Raw genomic sequence first — 18,614 nt, forward strand, 5'->3', positions numbered from 1 at the left:
TATGAGGGAATTGGAGCCCTGCTGTCCGATGCCTTAAAACACTCACCGCTAACACGGGGAAGGACTCGTTTTGCACAGAGCGTCCAATGGCTATGTGCTGTGTGTAGAGTCTGCAGAGGCAGCACGCTCTCTTTTTAAGACGCTGACTCTCTGAGAAGTTTTGTCACGGGAGCATTATGCAGCTGTCCCGTTCTCGGTGCAGCTGGACAGGGAGATTTTTAAGTTCTGTTTGTCCAGCTTTATTATTTAAAGGATAAACTGTAAAATAAATCTATTTGTTTAAAGGATAAACTGTAAAATAAATCAATCAAAATGCAGTTTCCGTGTGTATTTATGACAGGGATGTGATTCTGTTTTTCTCAGGCTTTGTATCCCTTGGTGTTGATCAGTTACCTGGCATGTTGTCCAGTCTGACTGGGAGCTGAATGCTGTATGAGGAGTCCTGCAAGTCTGGGTGTGTTGTGACGTGACGTGCTTCACGGTGTGACCTGATCGCCGAGGTCACCAGTAGGTTTCCACAGCAGCCCCGCCCTGCCCGGCGGCGGTGGCGGGACTGGACTGGGCGCGGCTCGCCTTGCGGGGGCCTTGCGGCCGTGCCTGCGGCCCCGCCCGTCTCACGCGGACACGCCTGCCCTGACCGCCGCGCGGCCCAGATAATGAGCAGGTTGGGACTGTAATTTGCAGTTTGCGATCGGATCGGCCGCAGTCTGGCGGGAGGGTGCACAGAGCAGTGTGGTAAACAGGAAATGAGTCCAGGAGGGCGTTATCTCAGCGAGAGAGAAAAACCCACCAGACAGCGGACCAAAATATACTCCGCGAAGGAGTGGGCATTCAAGCAGGCCTAAAGTAGTTATGCCACATTTTACTTCCTACTGACACCATTCAAGTGAAACTGTGTGTCTGTTAGACAGTGTCAGAGTCCAGGGACACCTGCTCTTCTCTGTCCCTGGCACACCTGTTTTCTCTTACCTCAGTACACCTGAGTCCAGTGGCTTTACCCTGAGTGGGATTGGAAAGGTGTGTAGCACATATGTATGTGTGTGTGTGTATGTGTGTGTATGTGTGTATGTGTGTGTATGTGTATGTGTGTATCTGTGTGTGTGTTGGGGGTCTGTGTGTGTGTGCATATGTGTGTGTCTGTATGTGTATGTGTGTATGTGTGTATGTGTGTGTATGTGTATGTGTGTATGTGTGTGTGTGTTGGGGGTCTGTGTGTGTGCATATGTGTGTGTCTGTATGTGTGTGTGTGTGTATGTGTGTTGGGGTCTGGGAGGTGTTAGTCAACGTCCGGAACACCAAAAAGTGTTTTGTTACGACAAAGAAGCAGATTCGATGTTCGGAGCAAAAGACAGGAAGGTTTATTAGCACAGCCGGCCGCGGGAACATCAGCATGTAGCAAAAGTTCAACAGGTATAGAATTCAGTTCATGTTTTATACAGTTAATAGCAGTCACATTTGCATATGAGTTATGATAACCAGTGGGGGTGCTGTTTCTGATTGGTCTTGTGGAGCTGTGCATAGCTAAACAGCTCCCTCTCTCATTGGGTATTTCCTGAGCCCTGTAACCTAATTTGCTCCATAGGGTTCACAAGAGGCGCTGTTTGGCTCCGGTTGGATGTAGCAACATCGCTTTGTATTTGAATACACATCGCTTGTCTCCAGCGTTTGTATTCGAATACACATCGCGTGTCTCCGGATCAAACGCCATGCCTCTGTCTCCTAACAGAGGACATGGTAATTAGTGATGGCAGGACCAGCACCCCGAGATCACCCCCTCACCATGGAGTCTTGTCAAAGGACTGCTCTCTGAAATGTGTCATACAGAAAGGATACTGGAGAAAACAGGGGAAAAGCATTTATTTTCAGATAGTACAAAGGAGTCTGATGTGAGGAGGGTGGTGTGCTGGGCTGCGAAGCTTGTTAACTAGATGTTGAGAGATTTAATGGTGTTGCGAGTCTTGTCTGTGGCTAAATCTTTACCAAACATGCTCCAAAACAAACCGAAATGCCCTCTCATTATTTCTTGTAATTACATTACATTATTGTCATTTAGCAGATGCTCTTACCCAAAGCCACTTACACAGGTTATAGTTTTAGTGAAATCAAACCAGCAACCTTTCGGTTACAAGCCCTGCTCCTTACCGCTCTGCTACACTGCTGGGCCTGTTTAGGTGAAATATAACATATATGGGCCAGACAGGATGAGGCTGTATGACCTCCCCACTGGCCTGAGGAAGAGACATGTTGCATAATGGGTGTAATCATCAGAGAGTCAAGGCCCCTGTCAGTGTTTTTGACCGGTTGTGCTAATAAAGTTTTTCACACATTCCTCAACACCCTGCAGCTGCGTGGCCTATGGTAACTGAAATATAATGAAGCGTGCCCAGATTCACAAATGTAAAGAGACGGGGTGGAGGGAGGTGGGGGTTCAGTTTCTCCTGCTGTCGATGTCTCTGAGGCACGAAAGTGTGAGGAGTGACATTGTCACTGTCCTTGTCCTCCTCAGCTTCGTACTGCCCTGAAATACCAGCCACTACAAGTAAATTGGCTCCATCCACTATCACAGACAGGCATGATGGCACATTACATTACATTATTGTCAGTTAGCAGACACTCTTATCTAGAGCCACTTACATAGGTTACAATTCTTATGTGTTATCCATTTATACAGCTGGATATTTACTGAGGAAATTCTGGGTTAAGTACCTTGTCCAAGGGTACAGCAGCAATCCCCTAACAGGGAATCGAACCGGCAACCTTTCAGTTACAAGCTCTATTCCTTACCACTGACTGAAGCAGAGAAGTGTATCATGTTCTATGAATGATTAATAATTTGCATTTGTTTTAACATATTTAGAAGGTTTTAACTGCAGCTACAGTATGTGACTGTTTAGTGTTATTAGATGGTGCTCAGTTCTGTTGGATGGGAGTTTTGCTTTGCCATGCCTTCTGTTTCAGGTCCAACTAAGTATCATTCACCCCCAAGTAGTTATTGCATATTCATATTCACACTGGGTGCATATGTGTGTGAATTGACCGATTTTATTTAAGAAATTAAGCCTTAAAAGCCATACTGAGTGTGCCAGCTCAAATCCGGATGATTGTTTGGGGCACAGCCTCCTGGTGGAGGCACACTTTTGGGGAGCGAGGCACAGAGAGCGATGTGATGTGCGAGTGCTGTGGTGTAAGTCCTCCCTCCGTCTCTCCGCCTGTGTGTTGACTGCTGTCCCGTGTCTCTGTTCACCGCAGGCGCTAAACAAGAAGGAGCACAGAGGCTGTGACAGCCCAGACCCCGACGCCTCCTACGTCCTCACCCCCCACACGGAGGAGAAATACAAAAAAATTAACGAGGAGTTTGACAATATGATGAGGAATCATAAAATCGTAAGTAGACGCAGTGATTTTTTTGGCTTGTCTTTGTGGCGGGAAAAACAGAGCTTTTCTCTTTTTTTGGTTTTCCTGTTTCCTTCAATTAATAAATGCCCACTCTCGACATAGCCCACCGTCTTCTCCCCCCCTCCCCCAACCCCCCCCAGCCAACAGCAGCGTGGCCTGTCTGATCATCACTCTTTACAGTTAAGAGGAAATGCGTTTCTTCTCCTCACGTGTTCGTTGCTTAGCATGTTGTCACACCCTGATAAGATGTTGTGTGGAGAGGTGTGACCCATGTGGAGATGACATAAGCTTTATGACTCTGGGAAGTCTCTTTCACTTCTCATCCATCAAGCGCTAGGAGAGGAACTGAAAAAGTGAAACTTTACATTCAGAGGAAGAGATCAGAGAGCCATTGTTTAAGTTTGTTTAGTTAAGTTGTTTAAGCTAAAAACTGGAAGAAAACCAGTTCAATGCCTGAGGTAGTGGAAACCCTCCTCTGGACAGACTGGAGGGTTTCTGCTGTCTCAGGCATTGAGAGTCACTTTTGCTGTGGAGGGCGTGGTTGTTTTCTCACCCAGCGGGTCTGGAGATGGATGGAGATGCACAGGGCCACGTGCCCGGGTCATGAGACAGGGGGGCTAGGCCGTCTCTCCCCTGGATTTAAACCCAATGACATGTCCTTTCCACTTCCTGTGAGGGCAATGGCGCGGAATGGAAATTTGTATTGCAGTTATGATGGTAATGATTAATACCAAAAATAATGGTGAGTATGTATTGGCCATTGCAATGCAAATTCCGCAGCTCACTTCCTACACTTAATACACTAAATCAGACCCTCAATCACTGGCATATTTTGTAATCAAAACTGATTTGTTGCAAAAAATGTATTGAGATGTAGGACTGACCTTGTGTTAAAAAGTGCAACAACCTGCGTGATTCCAGAACATTTTAAAGGATGTGTTTCACTTCTGCAAAAGTGTTCATTCCCACAGGTATGTCTCTCCCTGAGCTACGGGTTTGGCAAAAGAAAACTTGACCTTTTTTGAACCCCTCTAACTTCCCCCATTCTTACATATTTAACACATAGGCCAAGGTACTATTATACAAGTAACCTTTGCATTTATATCTAAACAATGTACACATCCTGTATTTTGGGCCTTTCTCAATTCATACAGTAGATCATTTGGATTTTGCACAGCTTGAAAACCTGCAGATTTGTCCTGGGGAAAGCTCGAGAGCTGCTTGAGAGGAGACCTGTCAGTGCAGGCTAGTGCCTGTATCCACCATCGTTTGCCCAGGCGATTGACCCTCTCTCCCTCTCTCTCTCTCTCTCTCTCTCTCCCTCTCTCTGTCTCTCTCACTCTCTCTCTTCCTCTCTCCCTCTCTCTGTCTCTCTCACTCTCTCTCTTCCTCTCTCCCTCTCTCTGTCTCTCTCTCTCTCTCTCACTCCCTCTCTCTCTCTCACTCCCTCTCTCTCTCCCTCTCTCCCTCTCTCTCCCTCTCTCCTTCTCTCTGTCTCTCTCCCTCCCCCTCTCTCTCTCCCTCTCTCTCTCCCTCTCTCTGTCTCTCTCTCTCTCTCACTCCCTCTCTCTCTCTCTCTCTCCCTCTCTCTGTGTCTCTTTTTCTCTCCCTCTCTGCCCCCCCCCCTCTCGCTCTCCCTCTCTCTCTCTCTCTCTCTCTCTCTCCCTCTCTCTCTCTCTCTCTCTCTCTCTCTCTCTCCCTCTCTCTGTGTCTCTTTTTCTCTCCCTCTCTGCCCCCCCCCCCTCTCGCTCTCCCTCTCTCGCTCTCCCCCTCTCTCTTTCTCTCTCTCTCTCCAGCCGACCGCCCTGCCCCAGCAGAACTTCTCCATGCATGTGGCGGTGCCTGTAACCAACCCCAACCCCCTGTCCTACAACCCCAGCCACCCCCTGGGTGCCCAGACCCTGGCGGCTGTTGCATCGCTAGGCGACGGCGGGATGCTCTCCCCTCCCCAGGGCTCCCTCCATAGGAACGTGGTGTCCCCCGCGGCCCCCCAGCGGCCCCCCAGCACCGGCAGTGCAGGTAAGCGTGACGAGTCACACCTGTGTGTGTCCTCAGCTGAAAGCACAGCTGAAGGCACATCTGTCTTTTCCCTGCCCACAGAGGAGTGTCTGATTCTCAAGGGTGCTTTCTTATATATTTGGAGGATTTTATTTTACACTGAAAATTCAGACAGGCTTCCTACAGATTTTGCCTGTATGCAGTGTAAAAATAAAACATATATTTTTACAGGTACATCTTAATATTTTTACAGATGCATCTTAAACGTTTTTGCTCCAAAGATGACAAACATGTTCACTTTTTTATGTCACCGGCAAGTCAAAAAGTCAGGAGGCCAATTCCTCTGGATCACATGCTTCAGTGTGGTCACAGAAACACAAAACAAAAAGCTGTCTGCGTGCTTATCTTCACAAAGGTGTGAAATGATTCTCATTCGCACCTCTGGAGGAGCTTTGCAGCAGCCAGATGAATGAAAAGCACTGGTGTGAGCCGTGGGTGCAGACTGCACACAGATGCCCGTGCTCTGGGTTCCAGCAACGTCAGGCCTTTGAACTAGGGCAGTTATTTTATTTTATTTTTATTTTCAGTTTGACTCTGTTACCTGTCTTCTGTGAAGACGTGCCTTAGCTTTAGTTCTGTGATTATTTGAATTTGAGTTTAAATTTGGCTTTGGATGTGATTTGTATTTGAGGGGCTTATGACGGAGAGAGCCCTGTACCCAGGTTTTCCCCCACCCATTCACCTGTCCTCCAGGTAACCATGGTGTTATCACAGCTGCCAGGACCTGGTCCCACCAGAGCAGTATAGAACGTGCTCATGGTGGTGAGAAATACAGAGCTGTAAAGCTCAGAGAAAGATACCTCTTTCTGGGTTGAGCAGATTTTTCTCCCTCTCCAAAAGCATTATCTTGGCTGCCTTAGGTCACGGCTATCTGGTGTTAAGAAGTGCAGGAAAGTGCAAATTGTTTTGGACATATTTCCTTGAATCACTCCTAGTGCTCAACATCCACTGCTTGAAAGGAAAAAAGTTCTAACTGCTGTTTTCTATCACAGAGTATTTAAAGTTAAGCGTAGTTAAGAGTTTTGGTATCTGAATGTCCTGTTGATATTTGCCTTTACGTGCAAAAGTAAAACAGGTCTCTAGGTGCTTGCTATTTTTTTCCCCACATGACAGCCGATGAGATAAATGTTTTGGTGGCTGTCTGATAGAATTAGATACACTTTTGTAAGGCAGAGGAGGTGGGAAGTCCTCTAATGGGAATGACACGGGTTTAGCTTCTCTCTGTTGCACAAATCGGAGCCTCTTTCAGCTGTCACGATTTTCTCTTTCGAATGCGGGTATGTGCAGACACTCTGATTAAACACCGCGCTTGCTGAATAGCATGGCGGTCGTTGAAAGGTACAGATTTGCTATTTCCTGTTCCAGAAAAACTCAAATATTTATTGTTTAAAATAAATATTTAAGTTTTTATTGAATATTTTTTTGTTTATTTTTAATTCTCTCCGTGGGCCGAGAGCATTGTGTTTACTCTCAGAGGAAACAGCAGCAAAGCTGTCTTTAGCTGTCTGTAGCTACGCCTCAGTGTAGCAGTGCTGTGGTATTGCCAACTCACCCCCCTCTCACCACACAGACCCAAATGCTCACAGCTAGCAAGTGCGCACGGCAAGCTGCAGCCACAGTGCACCCACGGTCATCATCATTTGCCCTGCACAGCATTGCTGTAGAATGTGGAAACGTGCACAATCCGGTATTTCAGCCTGTGTGGTTCGTGCGCGGTGCTTGAATGGTGTTAACTTGGAAGGCTACACTTATGTGCTCTTGTTCCAGAAGTCACTCTGGATATTGAGAGCATCTGCTAAATGAATGTGATTTAACGTAATGGATTGCTAATCTGTTGTGCTCTGCACACACGGGTTCAAATCCTATCCTCTTCAAAAACTTTTGGTCTGGATTATGATTAATAATAAGATGAAGCACAAATATCACAGCATCACGGTTTTTTCTTTGACAAAAAAGTATGGTGTCGTGGTAAGGAGCAGGGCTCATATCCAAAAGGTTGCTTGCTTAGTTTCCCCCGGGGCACTGCTGTTGTACCCTTGGGCTAGGTACTTAACCCTCAACTGCCTCAGTAACTATCCAGCTGTATATATGGATAAAATTGTAAGTCGCTCTTAATAAGAACATCTGCTCAATGACAATAATGTCATGTAATGACATAGCACCTCTGGCTTGTACTAGTGCTGCTTACTGCTTACTTAGTTGTAGTATTGCCATGTACTTCCCATAGTTTCATTGACTGTCTAGTTTCAAGCACAAGTTAACTTGTGGTGATGTTTGAATGGTGTTGTGAATGTGCTTGCTGGACTGGGAGTGTTTTTAGCTGGTCTAGTGTTTTTAGGTCTGACACTGTTGCTTGTATCGTTTGTTGTCTCATGCTGGTAGTTGCTCTGGATCAGAGTGTCTGCTAAATGCATGTAATAAAAAATAATGAAGTGGACCCAAGAGCCCTGCATGAAGTCCGATCATTTGTGGATGTTTTCCTGTGGGATAGTGTGACGTGTCACAGATCTCTTTGGGTTGTCGTTCATTCAGAAGGAGTCATGGAGGGCCTGGAGGGAGAACTGGAAGCAAGTTACAGTGTCTCGGATATTTGATTTTGTGAGCTGCACAATATCTGAAGATCAAATGAGTCGGATGCACATCTTTAGTAGAAATCTACAGGTGGTCTAGTTTTTTTGTGTGAAAAATAATGGAGATGTTGCATAGCGCTAAATGTGTTGAATCAAATGCGTGCTTGTGGTCTCGGCGCTGTTGGGACTGACTCAACGGCGTCCTGTTTCTACATTCATGCTCATCTATCTACACCCTTTGTGCTCATACTTTGCAAACCACTTTGGGATCAAAGCGTCTGCCAGATTATTAAAACGTAAGTGTAAAGTATCGTTTCGTGTGTCTCATCAGGTGGCATGCTGGATATTATAGTCTTCCCAGTGCCAGGCAGTGCAGGGTCTAGACCAGTGGGTTAGCCCTCCAGGGAGCGTTAGCTGCCTCCACGGGTCCTGTCACACCTGGTAGTCTTCTGTCTGATTATGTCGTGTTTCAGGAACGCATTGGACAGGTCCATCCCTCCTATGAACTTGGCGCTAACCCTAACCCTAACCCTAACCCTGCAACCCCCAGCTCTGCAGTCGCTAGGGCTGCCTGAGGTGCTCCCTGCCAGTGGGGCCTAAATGACAGATTGCACCCGCCACCAGAGACAACGTGTGCGCAACATCAAAGGCTCGTTCCCTCCGCGGTGTCACAGGCCAGATGAATTGTACAGCAAGCGTGAGGGGACACTCCTGGCGTTGGGGGGGAGGGTTGTGCTGCTGATGGATGAGGGTAGGTATCAGAGAGGAAGGGAATCAGGGCAGGACTAATCTCTCCATCCTGCTACCACTGTGCACACAATGCAGCCAAGGACGCCCTCCAGGGCGTGCGTCTGATTATTTCTTCCTGACAGCAGCTAGACCCAGGGTTTTCTACAGTTCCTACTTAGCCTGTCCTATTTTGAAAAGAGCATTACGGGAAAGACTGATGGGTTGAATGATGTCATGATAGGACATAATGGGACTTTGTCCTGGGTGCTTTGTCTTTTATTTCAAATGCATACATCTTAAACCCTGTGTCACAGTGTCACACAATGCTCAGAGTAAATCTTGATCCTGATCTTTGTGTGATATTGGGAAACAGGTGAATTATTGTTATTATTCTTAGTTTGTATCCAGGATGGAAGTTTCAGACTTTACTAAACACTATGCAGTCTTTGTCTTATTGATCAGTGGTGTAGTTAGTGCCTCTCTGCCTGTTGGTAGTACCAGAGCCCTGCGCTGATCTGATCTTCAGAAGTGCTGCCTCAGCGTGGTTTCGTATCGGATGCTGAAGGGTTAATGCGATGAGGAAATGTCGCTCCCGCGGTTGCTGCAGCCCCCATGCTGCTGGTGAATGCAAGCAGCATTTCCTTTAAAGCTGATCTCATCCCACCCCCGCTCCCCCCGCCCCCCCACCTCCACCCCCCTCTTCCTCTAGAGCCTTCCTCCCCTCCCCTGACAGGTGCACCTGTTTCTGTGACCACCACGGCGGTCCTTATATGGGCAGTGAGAGGGTGCTGGATGCCTGGCCCGGCAGGGTGAGGAGGAATTTGGGCCGCGCCCCTGGGGTGCACAGCGGCCGCCTGCCACGCGAGAGAGACCCGGGCGGGTGTGTGTTAACCCCTTCCCCACCCATCTGCGGCCTGCCATCCCCCACAGATGCACAACCTTAATTTTCCCCATGTGCCAATATCCTACAGCAGGGCTTGGGCACGACACTCTGCCCATGAAATGCAGCTAAAGCTGAGATTCGGTCAAAGTCTGTGCAGGTGATCAGCAGTAGAATGTGAATACAGATGTGGTAGACAAAATTTGCATTAATATTAAATTGTAGCCCATAAGTTGGCCACCACTGTTAGAGCCACTGAATGATATGTCAGGAGTTGATCACATGGCACTAGCCCCGTCTGTATGACTTTTAGCAGAAATGCACCCGGCACCGTGTTATGTGTAACGCGCTGATGAGGGCAGCTCTTCCTCTGCTCTGTGTCAGGTGGTCTGACTGTGGATGTAGCCGTAGCCCTCGTCATCTAGAGCCTCCGCATGCATCTCTGCATGCTTTCCCTGAACGGGGACAGACATTTTCAGGCGGTGGGCGTGCGTCTGACAAAAGGAAATGCCCTGAAAAGGTGTTATCAGACTCTTCAAAATCTGTACGTTAATAACAAGCTAGCAGCCATTGTAGATTTTAGAGCTGTGGCAAGAATAATATTTATTTATGTTGTTGGTGGTAGATATTATGTAACTGTTTCTGGGAATTAATTTGTTGTGATTTATTGCTGGAAGACAGAACAGGCAGGGTGTCGTGATTCTCAATGGGCTCTCAGTGACACAGTATACAGCCAGCACACTTCCACACCAACTCGTTGTCTTCAGTAAAAGATGACTCACACCTCCAGTGTACTGTAGTGCACTGTGTCAGTTGTGGTGTGAGCTGTTAGAATTGTGGGAAAGAGAATTGGAGGTGTGCGTGTACGCGCTGTTTGCATTGTGGGGAAGAGAATTGGAGGTGTGCATGTACGCGCTGTTTGCATTGTGGGGAAGAGAATTGGAGGTGTGCATGTACGCACTGTTAGCATTGTGGGAAATAGAACTGGAGGTGTGCGTGTACGCACTGTTAGCATTGTGGGAAAGAGAACTGGAGGTGTGCGTGTACGCACTGTTAGCATTGTGGGAAAGAGAACTGGAGGTGTGCGTGTACAAGCTGTTAGCATTGTGGGGAAGAGAATTGGAGGTGTGCATGTACGCGCTGTTAGCATTGTGGGGAAGAGAATTGGAGGTGTGCGTGTACAAGCTGTTAGCATTGTGGGAAATAAAAGTACAGATGCATGTCCCGTATTTCCTGTGTGGGAGTGGGAGGAGTAACAGTGAGTGGTACAGGACATGACCAATTGGTGATTCCGAAATTGGCGTGAAAAAAAGGGAGGGGCCAATCAAAAATTACTTTGCCAAACGTAGAAATGTGCATGAATGGAAGATTCTTTGCATATCTGCTGGTTCCTGCCGGCTGTTGTGGGGACAGGAGCGGCCCTTGGCCCAGGCAGCCGTTAACGTGCCTTGGGTCTCTCTCCCTCTCTCACTCTCTGTTCTGGAATCTGCTCTGGCTGAGCGATTCAACTCAGGCAATGGCATCCCTGATCCCGTCTCTAATCCCAGCAAATCTGCAGACTCTTATCTTCAGAGAGAGAGAGAGAGAGAGAGAGAGAGAGAGAGAAAGGAGAGGGGGAGGGAGTGTGTGAGAGAGAGAGAGAGAGAGAGAGAGAGAGAGAGAGAGAGAGAGAGAGAGAGAGCTACTTCCTTCTTCTAGCCTTGGGAAATGAAGTCATTGTTTCATGAAAATTGTGCTCCTCGTCCTCACAAAACCAGCCCACAGAACGTCTCCTGCACACCTCTTAAACATTTCCATTTCATATACATTTGCAGTGTCCATCGTGTATGGTACAAATACCCATACAATATGCATTATATTTAGAATATGCAATATATTTAGAATATATTTTAGAAAATATATTTTTAGCTCTACAAAATAAAAAATTTTAAAAAAAATTGAAAATATGTAAAGTAATGCCATTTTGGTATATTGCAATTAATTTCTGATTTGTATATATTAATATATCTTAATATATATTAAAATATTTTAATTATATTACCAATACGTTCTAGGGCTGAACAGCAACAACAGCAAAACGTATATTACAACACGTTTTGTCTTGGTATTGGTACTTGAGTATAGCCGAAATATATCCCCAGGACACCTCTAGTACCTGTCTTGCACACATTGAGATGCTCCTCTGCACTCCACCGCAGGTGCGGCAGTGTGGTTCAGGGTTAGTGCGGAGGACACAGCTCTGTCTGTTCACCTCTTTGGCTCTGTGCCATGTGTCCTCACTCCTGGAGGTGATTGGCACAGACAGGATGTGAGCTGGCTGTCCCCGGGCTGTGCCTCTCAGAGTACCGTACGGGGCCTACCTCACATCTTTATCCGCCATGAGGGAGAGTATGTCGGTAAGGGTGAGCGTTTCAGGCTTAGGTACTTCCTTGTTAGGTCTCTTTAATTTCTGCTCTGGCTTCCTCTCATGGGCATAGGTGCAAGTTTTAGATAGCAGTGGTGTGACATGTGGTCATGTGGTAAGGAGCAGGGCTCGTAACTCAAAGGTTGCTGGTTCGATTCCCTACTGGGACACTGCTGCTGTACCCTCGGGCAAGCTACTTAACCCAGAATTGCCTCAGTAAATATCCAGCTGTATAAATGGAAGATAAGTAATAACTGTAACCTGTGCAAGTCACTTTGGATAGGATCATATGCTAAACAACTAAATACAATGTAAATGTATTTTACTAAGTATTCTATGTGTTTATGTATTGCAGAGCGTGTCAGAGAAAAACTGAAATACTAGTAAAATCTCTCTTCAGGGTTGAGGTCCTGACAAAGCTTGCTGTGCGATATTAAATAAACTCACAACCAGAACAGGTTGCCGCAAAGTATCCCTCCACAATTATCACCTAATGTAAACTAAAAAACACACCGGCCACTGTTATTTATTTGCTTACCTTTTTCTCACACATTTTGCCCTGTTCATACAGCTGGGTTTATTAGCAGAGCTGCAGTTTGTTTAATTTGAATATTGCAGCAGATGACTCTTCCAGCAACCCATAACCTCTGGGGTGAGAATCGTCAATGCCACCCCTGCACTCTGCAGTGCTGTGAAAGAGTGCCGGTGTTTTGAGTGAAAAGCCGTTGGGATGTGGGGGTTCGTGAGTGCCCCTCTTACGCAATGCTCCTGGAAGCTGTGTGGCTTGCCTCAGTAATCCTGGTAGGGCTGCTGGCTCTCCCAGGACTCTTGCATTGTCTGTTGTATGTGCCGAGAAGCGTGCTGTTTCCGTGCCCGTCAGCTCTCTGTGTGTGACATGAGGCTCGTGGACGTCCCAAAGGTCGGGGCACAATGTTTAAACTCACGCTGACACGTTGTAACTGCTATTTGGTTTCATGCTGTCCGAGTAAAATATGATTCTGAGCTCTTGGCAACGGTCTGAAGGCGTAAGTCCACATTATTCTAATCAAGTGTCTGAAACCCAAACAATAGACGGTGCTCACTGAATCGGTGCTGTTCAGCCTGTTCATTAAAGATGTAATTGGAAATTGATCCATTTTCCTTGTGTTTCTTTATCGAGTAGTCCAACCATGTGTTCTAGTGCAGACCCATTTCAGGCGTCTAAGGGAGTGTTTTTCCTGCACTGGTACAAAACATCTGCGGTACGAAGGCAATTCATTGCGTAATGTGGTTCCAGAGGGCAGCTTTCATTATTCATATGTGTCCCCTTTTAAAAACTCAGTTCCTTTAGATGTTTTAGCGGCGGACCGTCCCCGACAGACACTGCTGGGTTTAGAACCAAACTGAAAGAATACTGAACGACCCATTCACACCGAAGGGAATGCAAACCCGGGATCATTCCAGTGGCAGTGAGCACGTTATTTTGTGACTTTTTAAGCAAGTTTTTTTTTTTTTTTTTTTTGTGGTATTCTTTGTGGGTCTCTGTTAGAAATCATGTTGTCTGAATAACATGAAAGGTGACACTTCCTCCAACATTAAGGAGCTAAGGATATTTGACCTATTTGACAGAGCAGTTCCCTTTAATTTAGTGTTTAAATACCAGTGGTGATCATTATGTTGCGTTGTTATTGTGTAGTATGAGGGTATATGCGGGCCTGGCGAGAGACGGTAGGGTACAGTACAGAGATAAGTGGAGGCAGGGTTCAACTATTTTTCACTACTGTTGATCCACACACTGAACTTCCACCAGATGATTGAAAGGTCAGTGGATCTATGCTGCGGTGATTCCCTCCCCTTTCCAACAAAACAGAACAGGCAGTGACTGATCGTCATCTTTCCTATTGGATGGATTCCACCCTATAACATCACAGCAGTGAGGTCATCATAAGAATGTTGAGATTTTTCCCCTCCTTCCCCACCCTGATTGGTCAGGCCCGTCCCTGCTGGGCCGCACCCCTGCGTCCCGTGTCCCAGGTTTTGCCTTTTGATGACCTCGATACTGCACTTGCAGAAAGAATCATGGCAGTGCAGATGAGAGAGACTGAAAGGAATTCTGGGTAATGTCACGTAGGGTGATTGTGTTACACTCCAGGAACAGTGTCTATGTACACATTTCACTCCATCTTACCCTTGGTATTCTTGAAAGGAATACAATGTGGGTATTTTTGATTAAATCATTTGTGACAGCTATTTTAGCGTGTTTGTATTTCATATTATCTTACACTGTCTGCAGGAAAAAAAGAGAGGAAAAAAAACAGTTCTACTTCACCTAGTTTTCAGTTTCTTTGTGGGCGACGGTAATGTAGCTTTTGCTCCAGGGCAGTGTTAACTGCAGTCCGCACTCTCCAGTGAAGGAGGGAGTAGCTGACTGAGTCATCACATTGTACATTATCATTAGAGACTGTGTGCTGTAGCCGCCCTTGGCATTAGCTAATGAACTGACTGCTTTTAGCGCCTCGCTGGGAAGAAGCTCATTGTCCAGCTGCCCTCCCGCAGAGAATTATGGGGAAAAAAACGGCACGGTCACTCTCGCGCTGAAGGGAGTGGCTGCGCTTCAGTCACACTCGGAAGCAAAGGGAGAACTAAGGAGAGTTTTTATTTTGTGCTTCAAACAAAGTAAATTGGAATGGCGGGAGCCTGTAAAACAGAGCGGTGATTATACAGTTTCTATCAGGGAATCAAAAATGACAACAAAACAAAACAAAAAAAAAGAAATGGCCTTTTTCATTTGCATGTTTGCTGTGTGCCAGACTTCAGCGGCAGGTCTGCCAAACCACGTCCAGCCACATTCGCACGCTAATTTACCTGTCGGTTTGGCGGTAGAATGTTCCAGTCATCAGAGAGCGTTGTGAGACAGAAGCTTTCTGAACTCATCAACAGCCGTTTGGATCAAGCTGACAGGTGGAGACTGGAGTTTGTGCAAGATCTCTCCAAGTGGGAAATTACCTGCACAACCTTAAGCACGCTCAGATTCTGCTGTTTCCTCTTTGTTGATATTCTGGCGTCCCCTGTCGCTGATGATTTGAGTTTTCCTGAACATCTTAACTTGACTTTTGGGATGCAGTGAAATAAGATTTGTTGTCTTTGAGGGGGGAAAAGTCAATGTTAGCATCCACAAATCAACAGTTGGGAAAGAATTTATTCAGACATGACAAACACACACCAGGCACTGGCTGTTACCTATCTGATTTACTAATATTTGGCGTGTCCATCCAAACACTTTCCCTGAGTTCCTGTTGTCTCACAAAATCACCAGAGAAGCCTTGTAATGGCGAGCTGAGTTGGGCCGAATGGCCTGTTCTCATCATCATATGTTCTTATGTTCTTCTTATGTTCTTATGTAACAAGCCTTTCAGAACACGTTTTAATTTGGAGTTGGTTTTATATGGCCATTCTGCAGCAGCTCTTCTGTGTCGCCGAGAGTCAAATGACCAGCCACCTCTATAGCACCGGACTAACATTGCATGCAGTTCACCGATCCACTCAGTCAAGCCTGGCTAATTAAGAGCTCAGCTGGACGTGAAGGCCACCAATCAGAGGGGCCCCTGGCGCAGGCCTGGGACGCGGGATTCATCCAGCTGACCTGTAGGGGGAGGGGCTTGAGGGGGAAGACATGTAGGGGAAGGGGCTTGAGGGGGAAGACCTGTAGGGGGAGGGGCTTGAGGGGGAAGACCTGTTTCCCTCTCTTTTAGCCCGCACTGGAATTGCCGTTTCCTGCCAGCAGCTGATTTCACAGCCATAAGCTGCAACAGGAAACCACTCTACCAGGGCAGGGGACAAGAGGTTGCCTTAAATTTAAAACTCCGTCTTCTGCGAAAAAAAGGGGAAAAAAAAGAGGAAAACGAAAGCGGGTTCATTACTAAAGAACTCTAAACAGGGTAAGCAATCTTGCTGACAAGTGAAATATTGCCCAAGGGTCTGTTTGCATCTCCAGAGGGTGTGAACTGCTGGAAGTGAACTGCAAACTGACTTTTGGAGAGAGATATAAATAACGGAGGAACCCAAACGAGTCGCGTGACAAATTGGCCGCTTCAAAAACTGAATGGTCGCTGTCAATAAGCCGGGAGCAAGAGCTTTCCTGTGATTGTTAATGAGTGCTGAGTTTCAGATTTAGAAATGAAAATGGTTTATTATTATTCCAAAAGCCATTATGATGCACCATAAAGGAAAACCCAAACAATGTGAACTAGCAGATGGTAATAAGACACCTTTAGAACAATCTCAACAGACACATTGTTGCCTTGAATTGTTCCAGAGGTTACGAGAAGCCCATTGACAATTGGGTGTAAGGGATTGTAGCACATTGACAGGATATGACATAATAAGGGATTGTGACACATTCTAGGATGTGACATAATAGGGGATTGTGATGCCATTCCAGGATATGACATAATATGGAGTTGACAAAGTGTGTTCTCCCTCTGATTGATTAACGAACGCAAAAAAAAAAATGAAGGTGCAAACAACATTCCTGTACTTGCCCAGGACGCCTTTTTCATGCATTTCTTTGTCTTTGTTGCTCAGTGTTTGTCCCGAATTTCATTATACTCCCTTGAACTGTTCAGTTTACAACAGCTGTTCCATGTCCAGCTCCACGGTCAAACAACCGTCTCTGTGGAGAAGAAAGATTAGATGTGTATGAAGAACTCCCAGATGTTTGATGCCTCAGAGACTCAGTTTCCCAGCACGCAACACCACACACTCAAACATTACATTCCATTACAAATGCCAATATTGTAATGTTTGAGTGAGTGTGTGTGTTTATGGGTGTGTGCATGTAGTGTTGCATGCTGGGAAATGGAGTCTTTGAGGCATCTGCTGCTACCTCTTGTGTTGATTGGTCAGCTCAGCCGGCAGTAATGGTCCCCCTCTCTCTCTGTCTGTGTTTCTCTGCAGGGAACGGGTTTGTGAACCCACGGGGTTCCCCCGGACTGATGGGTACGCCCAGTGGGAACGGACTGGGCAAGGTTATGCCCACAAAATCTCCGCCCCCCCCAGGAGGGAACCAAGGCATGGGTGGCCGCAAGCCGGACCTGCGAGTGGTCATTCCCCCATCCAGCAAGGGCATGATGCCCCCCCTGGTGAGTGCGGCCTAATGATTGTCACTGCGCTACACCAAGGCACACCAGCAGAGGGCGCTGGAGCAGACGGATGGGATACCGTTAGACTCTTTCACTGGTGCTGGTGGCACACCATGTCTGTGTGGCCTCAGGAATGTCTGCACCCTGGCGGGTTATTCCTCCTTGTTATGTGGTTAGACGTGGTTAGACATGTCAAATTAACCTTCTGATGGGCTTGCTCTAATCCACAACAAACAAACACCAGAGAATGAGTCAGTGTGTCACTGTGCAGTGTTTAGGCACAACGGCGGGAGTGACCTCACCACGGACTCCGCACTGTGTTAGACATAAAGATGCTACAGGAGTGCCTGGACAGGCTGGTTGTGGACCTCTTAGTCCTTCATCTTCTCAGTATCACAGTATTATAATTAATGTAACAAGATCTCTGGCCACATACAGTCCCTGAAGCTGCTAGTCACATAATTCCCCCTGCTTTGCATTAAACAGGAATCAGGGGCCAAAACTTTGGCAGAAACAACACGTGTGTTAGCATGTAGCCTGTCATTACCTTACCGTTATTGCAGTTAGCATTGGGTTAATCAGGTCTGGCTGGGGTGTGACAGGATGGTGGCTTTATCAGGGAGCCCACAGTGTGAGGGGTGCAGCCCTGTCCTGTTACCCCTCCTCACGAGGCCCGGTGTTAGGTCCTGTACATGCAGTAAGTCCACTGGGCACAGGTACACCCATGGGAGGATGGAGCAGATGAGTGGCTAATCTCTCCACCTCTGTGTCTTATCCGGTACCCTGGCAACAGCAGTCCACTGTGATGTCACTTTGTCGTTCCTTTCCTTTTGTTGCTGTTGTGAGTGCTACACCCATTTCAGAAGGATTGCAATTAGAGTAAGTGGTGAGGCTTATGGATGTGGAGAGGGAGGATGCCCCATCTTGCCTGGCCTGGTATTGGATTAGCTATTGAATGTGAATGATAAAGATCTGATGTTTAAGTTCAACGACCACATAATGCTGAGGTTCAATCGTATGTCAGGGTCATTTGCTCTTTAATTTACTGGGTTTCTCCCCCCACCGAACACACAAACACACACAGAGACAGACACACACACACACACATACACACAGACACACACACACACCAGCAGACAGAAAGACTGTATACGCGCACACACTCACACACACACACACACATGTCCTCAAACAGCACTTGCCCCTCTGCTCTCTGCCGGCCTGGGTCCGATCAATAGCCCTTTCTCATTGCGACCGCTGCAGTCACATTGTGAATAATGACCAATGTAATGACAGTTTGCAAGCCCGGGGCTCCTCAGAGAAATTGCACAGAACTCTTATACAATATTAACAGCTCAGTAAAGTGATGTCATAGCACTGCATGGAGTTGCAGTTGTTTCAGCAGATATGGTTTAAGGACTGTGTGAATTGATCATTTTGCTCTGGACCCGAGGCTG

General features: G+C 46.8%; 1 protein-coding gene across 3 annotated transcripts in view; it reads left to right on the forward strand.

Moving 5' to 3' along the window:
- Nucleotides 1–18,614, forward strand: part of LOC118781922 (myocyte-specific enhancer factor 2A-like) — a 50,182-nt gene that overhangs the window by 27,018 nt on the left and 4,550 nt on the right. For all 3 annotated transcript variants that reach the window (XM_036535067.1, XM_036535068.1, XM_036535069.1), the window contains exons 3-5: nt 3,250–3,384; nt 5,193–5,415; nt 16,973–17,157. In XM_036535067.1, coding sequence (XP_036390960.1) covers nt 3,250–3,384; nt 5,193–5,415; nt 16,973–17,157 — 543 coding nt within the window. The remainder of the gene's footprint in view (nt 1–3,249; nt 3,385–5,192; nt 5,416–16,972; nt 17,158–18,614) is intronic.

The sequence above is a fragment of the Megalops cyprinoides genome, chromosome 8, assembly GCF_013368585.1.
Source record: "Megalops cyprinoides isolate fMegCyp1 chromosome 8, fMegCyp1.pri, whole genome shotgun sequence".
Classification (NCBI taxonomy): Eukaryota; Metazoa; Chordata; class Actinopteri; order Elopiformes; family Megalopidae; genus Megalops; species Megalops cyprinoides.